The sequence below is a fragment of the Oenanthe melanoleuca genome, chromosome 3, assembly GCF_029582105.1.
Source record: "Oenanthe melanoleuca isolate GR-GAL-2019-014 chromosome 3, OMel1.0, whole genome shotgun sequence".
In the NCBI taxonomy this organism is placed as follows: Eukaryota; Metazoa; Chordata; class Aves; order Passeriformes; family Muscicapidae; genus Oenanthe; species Oenanthe melanoleuca.
This window is the reverse complement of record NC_079336.1, coordinates 54,352,614-54,371,722: the sequence shown is the minus strand read 5'-3', so window position 1 is coordinate 54,371,722 and position 19,109 is coordinate 54,352,614. Positions and strand designations below refer to the sequence as shown.

The following is a 19,109-nucleotide window of genomic DNA, read 5'->3' as shown; positions in this document are numbered from 1 at the left end:
TCAGACTTTTGGAGCAATGGGAGGACTGCACACTTCTTTTTGAGTCATGGTCAGAGTCACTATTTGTTCCCCCTCTCATCAAAGGCAAATGGTTGGAGAAGGTAAACTTCAGCTTCTTCAAGGAAGTTCTTCAGCAGCCTCAGGGAAATCTGAACAAACCATGGATGTATCTGGAAGAAGAGGATTCATTCCATCCTCATCTCTGAATGCTGTCATGTGGGAATGACCTTAGTAAGTCGAGAACTTTTTCCTCTTTTACTCTCCAGAGAGAAAACTCCTTTCCTACAGTGATACAAATCAAGAACTTGCTTGAATATTTTCATACTCTTTTTTTTATCCTTGAAAAAAACCCTTTTTTCATACTTTTCATTCTCTTTTCACTTTCCTATTTGTTTTAACTCTTGAAGTAGATAGTTTCTCCTTTTTTTTCCTGTGAATCTTTACTGTACTTCCAGCAGCACACTGTTTGAGCACCTTCCCTCTGCAGTTTTTGCAGAACACTGCTTTTGGGGGGCTTGCCACTCATTCTGGTCACTGCATTTACTTGTTGCATTCACATTCCTCTATCACATCTCCATCTATGTTGTTTGTTGCCTTCAACTGTTTCAGGTGGTGGCATGGTCAGAATACAGGTGGGATCATCATCAACATTTTTGCACAGGTTTAAATGCTAGCAAGGCCTGAGGCTTGCTGGGCTGTTTACAGAATGCTCATTCTTAGACTGTGATATCCTATCTTAAGGAGCTGTTTTGAAACCAGGAAATGCAAGGTTCATGAGAGAAAAACTATGACTAGGTGAATGGCTCTCTTTAAATAATCATTGCAGAAGTAAATGCAGAAGTAAAACTTCTTTACCTTGTATTTGATGTTCTTAACTACTTGACAGTATGAGTAAACTCTCATTTTGGCACAATACTTAGCAAGGTAACTTATATAGATGAACCAAGCCAGCTAGGTAAGCTTATTGTCAACAGTTAGTCCCTATTAACATCAGTAAATGCAAAAATGTCCTGAATGTGACTGTATATCATCACAGGGCAGCTGGGAACGGGGTATTAAATATTTGAATGAATATCAGCAGAAGCCAATGCCTCTAACTCTCTGTTATGAGATAAAAGGAAACATGCAAAAGGAGAAGTTACCCCATAACTCAGAAAACAACAGTTAAAACCATTATAACAATGGCAGGGAACCTGAGCAGCTTGTGGTGATGATGATGATGAACACAATGTGATGAACAGTATCTCCTTGTGATGGGTTAGATTTATGATGTTTGCAAGATACCTGTAGTCATTTCAAGTGTCCAGAGTGTGTGAACATGTTTAAATTATGTTACACTGTGATAAATGGCACTTAAAGCAGGTAAGAAATTGTTCTCTCAAAACAGTGCCATTTTGCCTTCCCTCCACCTCTGTACTTGGAGGGAATACAATGCTGAGAAACTACACATTATTTTTACTTAATTAAATCCCTTTCTGGAAAACTGATGTTGGTATCAATGTTTTTTTTTTTAAACCAAAATACCTATAAGCCAAGTTCACTTCAAATGCATATGTTTAACTTAAAATTAATGGCATTAACTTCAATAGGAACTGAAGAAACCTGTCTGGGAACAATCTAGGGCTCTAACAAGAACTACCAATGCCATTTGTCACGACTATATAATGAAGCAGTTCAATGTGATGGAGACATTGCTTGTCCAAGAGCCCTTTAAGAGAATCTCTTTAGCTGTGGTTTAGCACTCACAGACTGAGCCCTTTAGAGAAGGCAGCTCAGGATTTCTGCTAGCATGATGGGTTTAGTGGTCTTTAACTTTGCCAATAGCAGTTCCAACTGGGTTTTAGCTAGCATCAGTATATCAAAGCTGGTGTTCCTTTTGCTGAGGCTTTCATGTATGACCAGAAACTCAGGGTCCACAGAACAGAAGGAAAAGGGGGAGGGGGGGAGCACACAATGCTCACAGTATATTTTTATACATATTTACAGAAGGAAGAGCTGTGCTATCCAAACTTGAGCTTTCCCCATGGATGAGTCAAACATAACGTTTCATCCCAGCGAAGGCACAGAGAACATCTCAATGCACAGAAACATTTCTACACAGGAAAGGGTCTGGGAGATATTGACCCCACTTTGGGTAATTATGATCATCTCCTTCCTGGGTTTTTGTGAAAATGGAATTGTCCTCTGGTGCCTCTGCTTCCAGATCAAAAGAAACCCATTCACTGCGTACATCACACACTTGTCCATTGCTGATATCTCCTTACTGCTTTGTACGTTTATTTTGTCAATTGAGTACATTGCTGGTTTTGGATTCGCGTATGGTTTTTACTATTATGTAACCACCACACTATCTATTGTCTTCCTTCTTGGCTATAATACTGGGCTCTATCTCCTGACAGCCATCAGTATTGAGAGGTGTCTGTCTATTGTTTACCCCATCTGGTACCGATGCCATCGGTCACAGCACCAATCGGCAATTGTGTGTGCAATTCTGTGGACTCTGTCTTTTTTCATGACAGTAGCCGAATATTTAACATGCAAAGATGATTCAACCAAGGAACAATTCGACGACGGCAACCATTGCCAAGCACTGCTCATCTTCACATGGATCCTGACTTTCATGATCTTCATTCCTCTAATGATTCTGTCCAGCCTGATCTTGGTTATCAGGATTCACCGTAACTCCCTGAGGCCTCATTCGTCAAAGCTCTACATCATCATTGTGGTCACAGTCATCGTCTTCCTCATCTTTGCCATGCCTATGAGGCTGCTGTATCTTCTGAATTACCACCACTGGTCATCTTTGCTCAGTCAGCAGAACCATGTCACCATTGTTCTCTCCACCGTCAACAGTAGCATCAACCCCCTGGTTTACTTCTTTGTAGGAAGCAGCAAGAAGAAGAGGTTCAAGGAGAGCCTCAAAGTGGTTCTTAGCAGAGCTCTCACTGACGGCTTGCGGCCGAGAAGCCAGGAAGTTGGCATGAGTTTGGATATAGCCGAAACAATTTTCTAAAGCTTAGGGGGGAAACTCTAGGGGCAAATAGTTGGACGTGGAATGTTTAACAAACCACTGCAAAACTAAAAGTATTTTTCATAGAATGTAAAAAGAGGTGTGAAATTGTATTGTTATCTTCGGTGGTTGAGCAATGGAAAAACATGGACTAGAATAAAGATAACTTTTATTTGTTTAGTTTTTTTTAAATTTGTATTTCTCTAATTATTCAAACACGTGCTACAACCTGATGTGACTATGCCAATCAAAGATACCACTGTGAAAAAGAGACAGGCCAACAGAGAATATAATAAAAAAGGACACAGAAATATGTTATAAATAGTGTGACATTTATAAAAGCACCGAGCACCCATAAATGCTATTGAAGTCATCAGGGCCTCTGTGCGTTTGCATTTTTAAAAGTCAGACCCACTAAACACAGGATTCATATTACATACTGGGATTTAGTTTCAACTGTTTCCAGCTTGTTTAAGTGCGCAAATGAGCTGCTCCCTGGAGGAAACAGAGGAAGAAATCCATGTATGACAGCAAGTCCCCATACATAGCCAAGCACATACGGTGTAACTTTGATCTAGCAAGACATTCAAGTATATATTAAATGGCCAAATTTATCTGTTGTTAAACTACAGAATTTGCTTCAAAGTATATATTGCATAATTTCCACTGACATTGAAATGTCTCTGGGTCCTTGGATAATTTGGTACTTGACACATAGGTGTATCTGGCAACACAGGGATGTTGCCAACTCACAGAGGGCTTTTGCCCTAATTATGAAGGGTGGGGCTGGCTTATCCTCAAAATGTCAGCATTCCTGTAGGTTTAGATATTCAAGGAGTCTATGAGAAAGTCAGTCCCAACGTTTGCTGTTCCAGCAACATACTTAGTATTTATCTCTTCTTTGGAGAATATATATTCCCTGTGTGGCCTCTCTGTTTTATAACAACCAGTTTTGGAAAAACAGAAAAAAGAAAGGTGCCTCACACAATGAATGACTGGAGCTACACACCAGCCACAGTGTTCCTGCCTGCCTCCCTCTATTGTATGCCAGGGTACTGGGGCTGGTATTTTGTGGAGTTTAATTCCCAGGGCTGCTTGCCCAACTACAGCCAACTAAGCTGCAGAGTGCAGAGGACAATAGGAAAGAGAGGATTGGGCCAGATGAGCTTTATCACACAGAGCATGGGAGATCTTGGCAGTCAGAGCACTGTGGCACTTTCAAAGAGACATGCATTTGCTTCAGGCCCCCACGGAGCTCCAAATTAAGCAGGAACTGAGACCTCCCCTCACAAGCAAAAGCAGCATCTTCAGCTTCCCGCCAAGTTTCCATTGGCACACTTAATAGCTAACTGGGGAAAGAAAAATACAATCCACCCCTCCTTTGTTGAAAGACTGCCAGTCCTGGAATAAGGAAGATTGTAGGTTTAGACAGAGATTGGATGGGAATTCATGCAAAGAAGAGATCTCAGAAAGATAAATGATCTTTCTACACGTGCCCCTTCCTCCTTACATTATAGTGTTGCAATGTGTCATTTGTAGAAAAGACTTGGAGAAGGAAGAGGTTACTCCTACACCTTCCTGAGTCCCTCACTCCATCAAAACCTTTATCTATGACAGCCTCTCCACTTGTCCCAGTTTCTTGCCTTGGAAACTCTAGTCCCAGGCTTGTCATGTCTACTGGTTCAGGCAGTAGATGAGTAGAGCCTGCTTCTCTCTTAGAGCAGAGATCTATTGTGCTGTTGGAATGACACATCAGCTGAGCTGCACGCCCCTGCTGATGGGAGTGCAGGATAGGGCAAGTAGGTCTGTGGACACCTTGTGAGGGAGGGCAAGGGGGAAAAGTGAGTGTGATTACACATGTGTAATGTGTGTGCATGCAGCTGCTGAGACCTGGGGGACTGTCAGGAAATTTGTCAGCACTGATGAACGCTATTAACTTAAATAGTAGGGTAGATCTAGTCTCCACGAAAAAAAACCCAGACTTTCCTTTAAAGCTGTTCCCTACCCTTACCTCAAAACCCTCTACAATAATCACACAGAAAACCAGAGGGGCAGCATTGCAGTAAGCATCTTCAACACATGCTTCTGCTGTAACCACACATGTAACCCAGTTCTCTCAGAGTCATTTAGGTGATGTAAGGCATATGATTTACAGTGCTCAAACATAACCAGATTATTACAACAGGCTTGGGTTAAGGATCACTATGCATGCATAGAAGGCAGTAGATCTGAAGAGGCAATAATATGCAGAAGGGCAATCAGCGTGAAAAGAACATCCAGAAGGACAAATAAGAATGAACTTATAGGAATTGAAAAATTGTTAGTATTTCCCAGTGAATAGATATAAATAATTTAGGGATGTTCTTTTTTCTTTACCATAGCACCTGGTGACTGTTCTCTGTGCAGACAGTCTGTAGTACAAGGGGAACTAACAAGCACATGATTCCATGATTAAAGACACAAAAAAAAACCAAGACAGGGAAAATGTGACAATTTGTTGAACAACAAGAATGTGATTCTCCACCAGCTTGCATCTTTAAATATTATTTGCAACTCTGGGAGAGATTGGAGTACCGCTGTGCACAGATGGTTTAAGCACTCTGTAGCGGTGCAGAACAGGAGAGGTTGTCTTGTGGGTCAAGTACTAGCTATGGAGTTTAGAGATGTGGGTTCTATTTTAATGCAGTATTGGTATCTAATTTGTCTGTGCCACTCTTTTCTGCCTGTAAAACGAGAGTTATATTATCTTGCTTCCAGTGTTGTGCTCTCACATTTGCACAACAGGCACTTCAGAAGAGCAACTATCTCTTGATTATCTCTTGTAATATCTGGGGCAATAAGGATGTAATTTTGTTTTGCAGTCAAGACAAGGAATTATTCAGGAAAGTAACTCCCAGTATAGAGTTTGCTTTGTTAAAACTCTCTTTACCAGGCTTCTGATCAACTTGATACTAGTGAATATTGTGTACATAAAAGTATGACGAGAAATACAAGCAGACAAGTCACTTCCCTAAGCACAGAAGAGTTTTGCTTTTGTAGCTACCCCCTGGATGGAGAGGATGGTACTAGGCAGGCTGCTGTTTCAGGCCCAAAACGATGGTGATAAGTTTATGCGGCAGCTTTCCTCAATAACTCACAGATTTTGTGATCTATCCTTTTGACAACAAGGGCAGAGAAGTGAGGAATGAGATATTGCCCACTTTATTTCTAGCCTGGACCATACCCTGGGAAATCCTCTAAGGGAAGCTGAAATGCTTCCCATTTGTACTGGTTGCTGCAAACAACAAACTTCCCTTCCCTAGCATGAGAACAATCCACAAGTCCACAGCATTTCCTGGTAAAATGCCTCAGGTCACTTTGTGCAGCGAGGGTAAGAGGGACAGTTCATTTTCAGTGTCCTCCAAAAACCCTAGATTGTCTGGCTCCATATGCACTTCAGAGAGACTCCTTCTCAAGTCCTCCTGCTGTGCATGATCCATACACTGGGTTTATGAGCAGATGTTGCAGTGATGATAATGGCCTGCAGAAGATATTCTCAGATGGCACCAGGTCGAGGGGAAAGCAGAAATTCAGTGTGAACTTGTGTGTTACTCACACCATACAATGCTGCCTGCTATTTGTGTAACCTGCTGCTTTTCTTCTCAGCTTCATGCAGAAATAATTCATTAAAATTCACTACACAGGGTTTCTAGCTACCCATCCAACTGGAAAGCCAGTTGGCTTTCTATTTGGCTGCCCAGGCACTTGTGTGATGTCTACATGGAATTATTTTCTTTTCTAGTTGACTCACACAAGCCTAAAAGATGAAGCATCAGGATGCACATTCAAACAAAAGTATTATAGGTGCAAAAGTTTGAATTCAAAGAAGAGGTACTGAGATAGCCTGCATGTTTCTAATAGTTCTTCCTTGCATATAACCATTCCATTTTAAATTATGTGATTGCAACCTATTTTTTTATCCAAACTGGACTCTTGCCTCATTAAATACACAAGACTGGACCTGTTGCTATTTTCGTTAAGTATTTCTAGAGTCCTTGCTTCAGTTGTTTCAGAAATATGAAGGTTAGGAAAGGGGAGGGAGTGGCTGTGGCTGTATCCAGCAGGCCCCAAATCCTGTCTCCAGCAGTGTTCACAAGCAGATGCCTATGGAGGAGAAGGAACAGAGCAAACATGTATCATCCTTCTTTCTCATCCTCTCCAAGCCTTCAACAGTTACCAGCTCAGAAACACTTTGGCCTAGAAATCTTTACACTTGGTACCTTTCAATGGATTTCTCAACAAAAACGTCTGACCTCCACAGAAGTTGTATGAGTTTTTTACAACTTCAACACTTTCACAGAAGTATTTCAGGGTTATTCTAAATGATTGTCTTCAGGAACAGGAGGATGAAATTCTTACTTGGATTCCATCATTCTAGCACTACTAAGCAAAATGCAATACAAACCAACTAATTCTTTTCTCTTAGAGCTGGACACAAAGCATCTCTGGAATTGGCGTAACTTTTAATTATTTATTTCTCTGTTAAGAATTTGCTTTATAAAAATATGGCTCTTGTAAAATGGACATTATAGTAGATATATGTCAATTTTAATGATAAAAGCTAACAGATTTTTGAGGTAAAGAATTGAAATACTTGCAGAATCAGTATTTTATGTATAGTCTACAAAGAGATGCTAAACTTAACAGCTATGTGCAGGAGATGGGAGGGAACATATTGGTGTCACTGTTCTATCTAGAACAAAACTCCCATTTGCTTAAATGCATTAAAGGAGGGTGTTTTATGTTTTATGTTGTCTTTGGTCTATCTGGATTTATTTTTAAACTCAAGAGTAACATACATGTTTCAGATTTTTTATATTATTTATAGGAAAATGTTCTCTGTTACAAGTCAAGCATTTCAGATGGACACATATGCTAAGCTCAATGACTATACTCAATTATATACTACAGCAAAATGTAATTATTTTGTGAAAATAAATATATACAACCAGTCATTTTTGTTTGGACTAATTTATTTATTTTTTTTTCTTCCCCTGGGCTTGGCCTGGAATGGACCTGCCCTTAGCCAGGGGACAGGCTGAGCCTGTCAGACCAGTGTCTGAACATTAAACAACATCTCTATTGCTAACTTTGACCTGGCTGAGGTCCTCTGTAAATATAGCTCTGCTTACTAACTTTATTCTTTATATTATCACCTCTCTTTTGGTTCTTTTATCTGTCAGTATAGATAGTAGTTCAGTACAACACTGGCCTCTGTTTCTCAGCAGCATTCAGTGTGGGGAAGCTTTTCTCTGTACTTTTCTGTGTCTGGATTTGATGTCACCTCCCAAAGCACCATTCAGCTACTGCATGTGCCATCCTGTGGGTTCTCCCTTGTTTAACCCCTGTGGCAGAAGACTCTAAGCCTATAGCACAGCTATTTTAACTCCTTGGGCAGACACAGTGAAATATATGCCATGCATCTCTCAGCTTTCTATCCTTCTTGAGTTTCCTACTGTGTACTCCACTCAGTTTCACTGTGCACATAATGCTTGTAAACCTCTGCGGAGGTTTGATGCCTCCCACCCTTTCTACTCAGAGTCACTGCAGCCATCACGTTCTTCTCTTGGCCATTCTCATGACATCACGTCCCTCCTGTAGCACTGGGATAACAAACACTGCCAAAAAGACTCAACAAGCTTTCAGCATCACTGCCCATCACCAAACAGTGTCCGTCTTCTCATTATTGCTTTGTGTGGAGTGGCAAGAAAGAAAAGACACAGAAAATCCCTCCAAGGAGTTTTATTGAAGGCTTCTAAGATGAACTACAGATAGCTCATGAGAAAGTTCCAACACCTGTTTCAACACCACAGAGAGCTGGCTCTGAGGCTTGAGAACACATTAGAACATTGAAAAGGTAAAAGTTAAGACAAATAATATACAGAGAAGACTACTTTCTCTCTTGTATGGGACAAACCTTCTGCCCTATTTTGGATGAGAACATATATGGTATTTCCTAATACTACTTTATTTCAGCTGCTAAGGCAATAACTGATAATACCATTATTTACTACTAGCAATTTTTCTACTATGGTGTTTACTCACTTCAGTAAGGGTGAACTGTAAGATTTTCTTCCCTATTGTAACATCTTTTTTAATATGTAAAGATATGTAACAATTTGTAACACCGTATCTTCAAATGTCATGTCAGTACAGGAAAAAATGCCAGAAAACTCTTCAGACAGTTGTCATCCCATGTCTATCTGATGCATATTTCTTATCACATTCACTATCATATTTATACACTTCCTGTTCATTTTACTCTGGCTCTGACTGAAAAAAGGCAAGGAAAATCTGGATTACTGCACTGATTCATATGGCAATGTTTACAGATCCAAAACTGTGCAGTATGGAGATCTTCTTCTCTTGTCATCCACATGTGCAACCAGTTTTTATGACCTAATGTGAATCTCTAATTGAACCATTTATTCAATACTGTAATGGCTTTCCTGGGCCTTCATGGATACACTGATACTTCTTTATCTCCTTCAGCAACTTGGGAATATAAAACATCCATGACAATGTGGTATCTATTATATAAAAAAAAATGATCGTTACTTTTCTTCTAAGTAAGTTAATACGTAAACTTCTTTCTTCTACTTCAGATACCTTAAAATGTTATACAGACAAATGTAATGGAGATAAAATGCACGTCTAGAAGAAGTTTAATACTGGCCTAAACCTATTTATGAATGTGGCTATAAAAACAAATATATATGCATGGACAGAATATATACAAGTATCATCAGAATATATCAATAAATAAGGCAGGGGATTGAAGAATCATCTGAATAAAGTATACCACATATTTTTAGTCCTCCACAAATAGTGCATCATGCAAGAAATTCCTTGCTCAGTTCTTTTCTCCCGAGAGAACTAGGAAAAAAAAAAAGTAGGTTGAGCCTTGATGCTTTAAACAAAACCAATTTGGTAATTTCTCTGCTGTGTATGAAGTTTGTTAATTTTTAAGTGTGATGCTGAAAACAGCATTTTGATTTTAGTGCCCTTTGGCTACATGAGAAAGAAGAATCTCTTTTTCTTTATTTCCCATCATGAAGAATAATACAGGAAAAATACAGCAAACCAGAAATTTATCAGCTACCTTGTAACAAGAAGGAACAGATGACAATGTATTTCCTTACATAATACTACTGAATTAAGTGAAATAACTACTGAATTAGGAAAAGAAATGCTGCCTATTGTCTTATAATAAAAGTACAACATGATGGAGGCAGTAAGACTTCCAGATGATTCATTTTTTTCACTTCAGCTCTGCACGAGATATCTGCAGGTTTTTGCCATCTTTAAAAAGTGATCTTTACATATCTTGTACCAGCTTGCACCTCTTCCAGCCACGGATCCACAGCTGTTTTCAGCTACTCTAGGTTAGTGTTGTGGTTTGGACCCGGCTGGCAACCAAGCCCCATGAGCTGCTTGCTCACTCCCCTCCAGGGGATGCAGGAGAGAACTGGAAGGGTAAAAAGTGAGAAAGGCTGAGATAAAGACAATTTAATAGGGAAAGCATAAGCCAGGCCACGAGCAAAGTGAACAAGGCATTCATTCCCTGCTGCCAACTGGCAGGCAGGTGTTCAGCCATCCCCAGGAAAGCTGGGCTTCATCATGCGCAACAGTGACTGGAGAAGACAAACACTGTCCCCACAAACATCTCCCCCTTCTCCCCCCAGCTCTGCATGCATGCATGATGGTGTATGGTGTGGGATATCCTATGGTCAGCTGGGGCTGGCTGTTCTGTGTCCCCTCCCAGCACCCTGTGCAGCCCCAGCCCTCTCGGTGGTGGTGGGGATGAGAGGCAGAAAAGACCTTGATGCTGTGTAAGCCCTGCTCAGCAATAACCAAAACATCTCTATATTATCAACACCAACCTTCTAAGCCACAGCACAAAACAGTGCCCTTTTCAGTGCAAACACCAAGTACAGCACGTAAGGACTTTCCCAAAAGATTTCACATAAAGTCAAAGTGTTCAGACAAAGTTGATGTTCTTCTACAGTATCATTGAACAGTACCATCTAGATTAGGGAATGTCATTAATTATCTCCCTAACTGCACTGGGAAGCCTAAACCTAAGTCTGCAAAACAAGGTCATCAGGGCCCATTTTCCCCAACAGGAATTGTGGTAAAGCAGGATAACTCATCACAACAAATCAGAAGGTAGCTCTTATCAAGAGCTTGCCTCTAAAAATGCTAAGGAGAGTAGAACAGAAAGAAGTAGAAAGCACTAGCGAAAAGGTGAAAGACTGGACAAGCAGCAAAAAGAATAAACAGCATTCAGAAGTAATGGCAATGGGAGTAATATTAGGAAGATTGAAGTACAGTACAGCAAGCAAGAGAAGAGGAAAGAAAGGGAAATTACCCAGTGAGTGGCACATCTGTGCCTTCTGAAAAACTGCGCAGCTCCATGGAGGAGCCTTAGGAAGTTTCCATGAAGTATAAAATTACTTTAACATAATATAGCTTACAGACAGATAGAAATAAACTGTCCAAACCTCACTGGAGAAGGAATTTCCCACAATCAAATGTAAAAACAGCTCTGGATGCTGAATTTTTTTTTTGGTTTCTATTGCTGAAGATAATAGACATCAGATGTGAGTGTTAAAAGGAACTGAGACAGTAAAAGTGAGCTGCTTCTCAGCCAGCCTGACCTGCACAGCAACAGTGGCCACATGAAGCAAGACTGTGATCAGAAGAACAAGAAATGACATGACATTTGATACCTGGCAAGAAGAAAAGAAGAATCCTGGAGAACCTGTGTACCCATCACTTATTCATGACACTGTGCCTACTGAAAACCATCCATAACATGGAAATCACACCCTGACTTTCAGGTGTATTGGGATTTACTCCACAGAACTAGCAGCCATTGTGCTGAACTTCTCCTGAGGGAAAGGAAAAGGTAAGATTACAACAATTACATAATTTCAGAATATTTTAACACTTTGCCATGGTACGTGGTTAGCTGAGATGCCAGTGTGATTAAGGATGGGAGGTAAATATTTATTATTTATAAATGATACTTAGAGTGGCATATTCCTATGGGCTATTTGCAAAACACAGTTTAGGATACAAAAATGACTGACACATAGCTCCTGACAATAGTTTTAAGGATGGCAGAAAATCCATGAATCTTGAGAGAATGGCTGCATTCACCGGATTATAAAGGTTAAGGAAAATATGTAGGAAATGGAAACAGCCACATGATTGGAATTTGCAACTTTTACTTCATTTTGTTTTAAAGGTATTTGCACTTACATTGTGTATTCCAGTATTTCTGCAGCACCCTTGCTGTGTTGCAACATTGGTTCATTGCTGGATTGATGCTTTTGTATTAGCAAGGCAAATGAAAGGAGAATTTCTGGTTGGTTTCCTTTTCTTTCTAATTGGGATTTTTCCCCCAGGTATTTCAATTCCTTTCTAGGTAGCTGTTCACATACTTTTCTCTGTATGCAAAGAAACTGCTCTGAAGTCTTGTGCAAATACAGAGGCCTAAGTATTCACAGCAGTACAAAGAGTAAAGAATGCCACTCTAAACTTCTCCATTCTTTTGTCAGTTAACAGCTTTGACTTGGCTCTTACCAGATAAATGAAATTAACTGTTTCTGCACTGCCAGGCCCTGGCACAGCAATATTTATATCTATTCTTAATGTTTCCAAGGTGAGCTGTCACATTGTCTTCAGTGGAGTCACTCAGGCACCTAAATCTACACAAAGAAAATTTTGGAATTTGCAGAAACCTGGGTAGCTAATAAGACCAGCAGCTACAGAATGCCTGCCTGCTCTGCTGTCTGTAGTAAATTTCCTGGCTGATACATTTTTAGTTCAACTTGGTAAGCAGAGACAGGATTTCCACCAAGTCTTTTCTATTTGCACTGCTCTGTGTAAAAGTGAGTTATGCCAGTCCTGCCAGCAGAGCAGCAAAGTTTAACAAACATAATCACAGAAATAACAGACTTGGTATTCTTTCTGTCAACTGCTTTTGTCTTTTCAAGCCTTTGAGTTGGTGCCATCAAACTTGTCTTTAAGCTATACAGGCTGGAGTCAGAAAAGCAGATGAGGGATTCTTGGGTAAACAAATCTGGAACTTTCAGGAACCCACTGAAGGTTAAAACAAAAGACAAAGAATTGACAATAATCCATTATATGGTAGCAGAATGCTGTAGAGGACAATAGCATTTACTCAGTCCCTTTTATTCTTTTTCTGAAGTTCCTCTCCCCCTTCTGGAACTGGTGGTTGTGTTTGTGCAGATATGCAGTGAGCCAAGTAAGTCAGGTGACAGGTACAGCTGCAGACTTGCACAAAACAATCAGAATAGTATGTCAGCTTTCAGCCAGAGCAGCATCTTAGCCAGCTGACTGCCCTGCTTGCTGCAGAACTAAGGCTACCATAAAGTAGGTTGTATCTGAAAGAAAATAGAGGGAAAGGAGAACACAGCAGCCTGGAATCAGGCTGGACTGCCAGAGAGGCAGATCTTCAGTGCTGCCTCTTTCTCACGGATGCTAGGGAATGGGGCAAGAAAAACTATTTCAGCTGTAGGCCTTTTTAGGGGTTTTTTTATTCAAATGGCTTTTGGGAAGCACCCATAACTAGAGAAAAGGATTTCTTCACACAAGACAGGGGCCTGTTTAATGAGTGTAATTTTTAGTTTTCTTGCCCTCTCCCACCTTTATGCCTCTTACCACTCTCAAAGGTGCTTTTCTTCTTAACTGTACTTTCATAAAAATTTACTGATAATTAATTACCTCTTTTTATTTTACCTCTTTTACATTGCAGTTAAAATTCGCAAAATCTTGGAAATAATTATGCAAGCTCCAGGCTGGATTGCTTTTCTCTGTAGGTCAGGAGGTAGTGGAGATAGGACAGTTCCTGCTGACAAGGCTGCTGCCTTGTGCAAGCCTCCCCTCCTGCTCTGTTTGAAATGGGGGTAATTTCTACACCACACCAGCTTCCCTGCTGCAGTAATAGTTCTTGCAGTGAGACAACCAACCACATCACTATCATTGCCTCCTCAGTCTTCATCCCTAATGGGTTTAGTTCCTGATCTCCCACAAGATTTCACTGCACATTTCGAATAACTTATTGAAAACCCCACTTAACGTTTCCCAAAAAGCATTTCTTTGACTCAACCACCAAGCCACAGAAACACAGAATGGTTCTGGTCAGAAGGGACCACAGTGGATCATCTGCTCAGACCCCCCTGCTCGAGCAGGGTCAGCCCACAGCACATGGCACAGGACTGTGTCCAGGGGGATCTTGAGTATCCCCAGTGAGGGAGACTCCACAACCTCTCTGGACAGTCTGTTCCAGTGCGTGGTCACCCGCGCTGTAAAGTTCTTCCTCATGTTCAGCTGGAGCTTCCTGTGCATCAGTTTATGCCCGTTATCTCTTGCCTTATTGCTTTGTTCTATCAAGGAGAGCCTGGAAATATCCTCCTAGCACTCCCCCTTAAAATACTTATGTACATCGACGAGGTCTCTTCTCAAAGCCCAGCTCCCTCAACCTGTCCTGGCTAAGACTCGCTCCAGTGCCTTAAACTTTGTTGCCCTCCGCAGGACACGCACCGGCACACTGCAGCCCAGGGGCAGCGCGCCCCACGGGCCGAGCGCCACGGGGGGAGCCCCGCGCTCCTCAGCCGGGCGGGCAGGTGGCGTGGGCGCAGCCCCGGGTACAGGAGTGCCGCGGGTGGCGGTGTCGGGGTACTGCGGTGTGCCGGTGTCGGGGTACTGCGGTGTGGCAGTGTGGCGGTGTCGGGGTACTGCGGTGTGGCGGTGTGGCGGTGTCGGGGTACTGCGGTGTGGCAGCGCGGCGGCCTCACCTCACGGGCCGCCCTGGGGTTTGTGAGGCTGCTGGGGGCCGCATCACGTGAGCGCCGCGCCGCACATGGCGGCGGTCACGTGGCGGGGCGGGGCGCGCGCCGGTCACATGACGCGCTGCCGGCGCCGCCTGACGTCCCGGGGCAGCCCGGCCCATGGCGCCCATGGCCTCGCTGCTCCTCGGCGCCCTCCTGGCGCTGCTGCCGCCCGCCGCCGCGGCGCTGCCCGACTCCTACCAGGACCTGTGCAGGTGGGCGGTCGCTGGGGCGGCCGGACAGGGGCTGTAGCGGGGGGCACGGGCAGGGGGGTGTCTCTTGGTGCCCGTGCCGCTCCTGCCCTCCGCGGGAGCGCAGCGCCGGGGCTCGGCAGCGCGGGCCCGGCCGCCCGGGCTATTGGAGCCCGTTCCGGGAAGGGTCAGGCCGGGGCTGTCCGGGGGAAGCGGCGGCCGTGGCCCTGGGCGAGAGGCCGAGGCTGGTCCACGCAGCAGGGCTGGAGCCCGAGGGGCCGGTGCCCTCCGGACCTCGCTGCCTGGATCTCTGCAGATGCAGGAAACTTGCGGGGGGGAGGATGACTAGACTTACTCTGTGCGAGTCGCCTGTGATCGGTCTAGTATGAAAAACACAAAAGTGTTGTTGTTTTGGAAGGGGTGTCACTTGAGAGTTGGCTTCTTGCTAAGGATATCGCCACTGCCACTGCCTTTCGGTTACTTACAGCTGAGTTAAGAAAGCTTTGGGAAACTTAGCACGTGGACATGTCACCATTACTCATGTCTTGGCATTTTTCTGCTCCAATTTCAGCCATGAATTTAATCTAGCACCAATATTTTGCCCGTCTTAATTTCTTAATTATTTAGCCAGAATATACAGGGTGCATACAAGAATACATTATTTCAATCAATGTCACTGCGATTGCACCAGTGTAGCAGAGTGAATCTAGCACTGAGGGTGAAGGTTGGATCGCTGGAGGGAATGGGCTGGCAGAATCTGGGATATGATGTTTTTAAATGATGAAAAAGGGGAAATAAAGTTGGTTGAATTGCAAGAATAACCCATACGGGTGGCAAAAATTGGTTTTGTGGTTTTGTCAGATGATCACTCTAATTGCAGAATTGAGACAAAAATGAGAAACTGTTGTGTAGCTTCTGGAGAGAATTTAGCTACTCTCAGTGATTTTTGATGGTGGTGTTTTTTTGCTTTTTTTTTTAAATGAAAACTCGTCCTAAATTATTTGGCTGTCAAGCAGTTCTTACTCTGAGAGTAATGTTAAGTCCTGTCAATGTCTGTCTTGGCTTTGTTGTGTTTCTATGACTAAAGGAATATTTGAGAGTGCTATGGAGAGACATGCAGTCTCATTTTGGATGCAAATTACTTCAGCTGGTTTCATTTTGTTACTGGCAAGTGAAAATAATTTGCACATAGATAGCACAATGAGCAGGTTTCCTTTTAAGATGGACTGCTTCAAAAGCATATCTTTCCCCACCATAGCTATTGTGCTATGGTGGGAAAAAATTGCTTTGAAGGACTTATGTCCAGTAATCCATAATGAGTAAAAGAAAAAAACATAAGAACTTGTGGTCTGGTAGGTGAGAAGTCCCCATGGAGTTCAGTGGTGAAGTTTCTTCTTGGGTACAGTTGCCAAAAAACTGTGCCAAGTGAGGAATGATGCAGGCAATACAAACACACTGCTGGTGGATTTCTCAGCCAAAAGTTACAATGTCGGTGTGCAGGACAAGTCCCTGACCAACTTATTTTTGTACTGGCTTAAAACAAGGTTTCTATTTGTTTTACCACTATTTAGAAACGGTGTCCTACGTTTCGTGTGCTGGTGAAAGTGCAGCTGTCATGCTGGTGTGTAAATGTAAAAAGGTGGGCAAAGAAGGAAATTGCTGGGCATTAGAGGAGGCACTGGCTCTCCTTTAAGTAAGAGTAGGAAAGCTGTTTTGCAGGGAGCAGGAAAGGTGTCAGAACTGTTTTGCGCAATAACTGTAGCATGAGGCTACTTAAACTTGAGTTGGAGGCTTTCATTGTTTGTTTTGTGTAGCCTTACTGCTGGTATGCTTGGATGGTCTGGGGGAAGAAGAAAACCTTTCATTCTCTGAAACTTTGTCTGATGGCATGGCTTCAGTCACTGATTTTGTTATGCTTTCTCCTTTGTTCTTGTGTACTCCGACAGCTGACTGTGGCTGTCATGTGACTTGCAGTTGGAATTCTTTTTTTATCTTCTGTGGGGGGGTTTCTCCAGAATTGCTGCAGTATGAGTACCTGGGAAAGAATACAGGGAGCTGGTTGGATGTAGGAAGTTACTGGCTAGCTTGGTCCCTCCCAGTTTTTCTTTTTCCCATTATATCTCTCATGTTAAAATGCTGGAAAAATTCTGGAACTAGAGTTAATTTTGTGACATGATATTTAAGTCCATCTACTTCAAAAGAAATCTTGACAGTTTGGGTTCACCTTTCACATAATACTGCAAAAGTTGCTGTGTAGCTTTCTTTCTAAAAAAATGCAGAATATGTTTTGTGTGTGATCATAGACAGCAAATACAAACTGCCTTCTCTGTGGGCTGTTTTGCCTGAAAATCTATACTACATGAGAAATGATTTGACTGGTGGTGTTTTTGCCCCCTTGCAAGGGTAGGAGCTGGTGCATAAATTCAGTGATTTTTAGATTGTGGATATAAAGGATTCTCTAACTGCTGTACAACACAGGATTGCTATTACACAGACTTCAAATTTTGGTTTTTTATGTTAAATGCATAGTTTTTATTAACACAGCTCCTGCAGCTGACTTTACCTACACTTCTGTTCATTCAAAACACTGTCTTTTCAGCCGTTGTTGTGAAACCACAACTGTGCTCATCTGTGCTGCTTGAAACCCTTGAAACCCCAAGCATTCTGCTCAGCCTTGGTGAAGAAGCACATGCTGAGTACAGAGAGGTGACCTTTGGGTGCACTCATTCAGCTCCATTAATTGCTTGACATATTTAAGTGAGGGATGTCATAAATAAGATATTACTGGTTGTTTCATGTGCCTGGGAAGCTGCTGTTGTGATGTCTGAATGTGATTTCTCAGCACATGAGCCGCCTCCTATAGCTCTTGCATACTTACACTTCAGATGATTACCCCTTTTTCAAGCATTCTGTAGAATGGTGTAGTAGCTGTGGTTTGGAGTGTGGTGTGAAAGATGAAATGTCTCCTAGATGCAAAAAGCAGAAGAGCTTGTGGTGTAGCTGTAAGACTGTCATGCATGATGCACTCACAAGAAGACTTGCCCGAAGATACACAGTGTGAGTGGTGGTTGGAAAAGGGGATGAGTGAGCTAGAGCAGAATTAAGCATGGGTAGGGATGGATTAAAAAGCTCTTGAGGCATAGTGATGGCTGTACTTCTTGCCATTCAAGCATTCATTTTCTGTAAGGAGAGCTTGCTTTGACATGGAGATTTCTTTACCATACACATTCGTGTGAAAATGGTAGGTATATCTAACAGTGATTTCTGTGGCAAGTGAGCTGCAAGCTTCAAATTTACAGTGGCCATCCTGGAAATTGTTCCTGACCTTGTGTGCCTGAGACTGTGCTGGTTGAAACTGCTGGTAAAGAGGTTTGGATACTCGTTTAATCTCTGCAGTGCTCTGATAGCTGAGAAGCATCTGGGCAGAAACTCATGCAGATGCATAATCGCATGTGAATCTGCTTTCCAGCTCTGTGGTTGTAGGTTGCCTTGTCTTTCTGCCAGGTCGTCTGTATAACACCCCCTAAGCAAAATGAGTTATTTCAGTGCATTCTCCAGAGAGGAAACACATGATTCTTTATGACTATGCCTTACAGCTGTTTGGAGCAGGGTGCACTGTTCTTCCCAGCATTCATCACTTGGGTAACAGTTTGAGAACCAAAAAGCTTGAACTATTGTTGGAGATTGGTGGCAGTAGTCTCTCTGGTGCTCTGCTGATTTGAAGTGGTTCCCTAGTGCTCAGACCTCAAAGTGGCTCTGGCATATGGATGAAATTGTTGGGAGACGAGTTAGCCTTTTGCACCTTGCTTGACTTCAGTGCCTCAGCTTCTCATCACAAGGTAAACTAGGCTTGCTTTTCCCTTCCTCATGTTATTTTTTTTCATATTGTTTCTTTGATTGGTTAAAAAAAACCAGAGTTGTCATTTGGTGTTGCTGCTTGCTGAAAAGTAGATTAATTTTGTTTTTTATGTGATTGCTTCAGTGTCTCAAAAACAATGCTAGGTAGCT

At 42.4% G+C, this 19,109-nt stretch overlaps 2 protein-coding genes across 2 annotated transcripts in view; both read left to right on the top strand.

Moving 5' to 3' along the window:
* The first annotated feature begins 2,023 nt into the window (after nt 1-2,023).
* MAS1 (MAS1 proto-oncogene, G protein-coupled receptor) lies at nt 2,024-3,143 on the top strand. The gene has a single exon (XM_056488077.1). It carries the CDS (start codon nt 2,024-2,026, stop codon nt 3,011-3,013), a length of 990 nt encoding a protein of 329 aa, XP_056344052.1. The 3' UTR covers nt 3,014-3,143.
* Nucleotides 3,144-14,877: 11,734 nt separating this feature from the next.
* Nucleotides 14,878-19,109, top strand: part of IGF2R (insulin like growth factor 2 receptor) — a 56,827-nt gene continuing 52,595 nt past the window's right edge. The window contains exon 1 of the mRNA XM_056488066.1: nt 14,878-15,125. Within this exon, the coding sequence (XP_056344041.1) occupies nt 15,031-15,125 (95 nt within the window). The 5' untranslated portion in view covers nt 14,878-15,030. The remainder of the gene's footprint in view (nt 15,126-19,109) is intronic.

Excerpts from the sequence above, each read along its gene's own strand:
- MAS1 (XM_056488077.1), top strand. The coding sequence starts at position 2,024 with ATGGATGAGTCAAACATAACGTTTCATCCCAGCGAAGGCACAGAGAAC.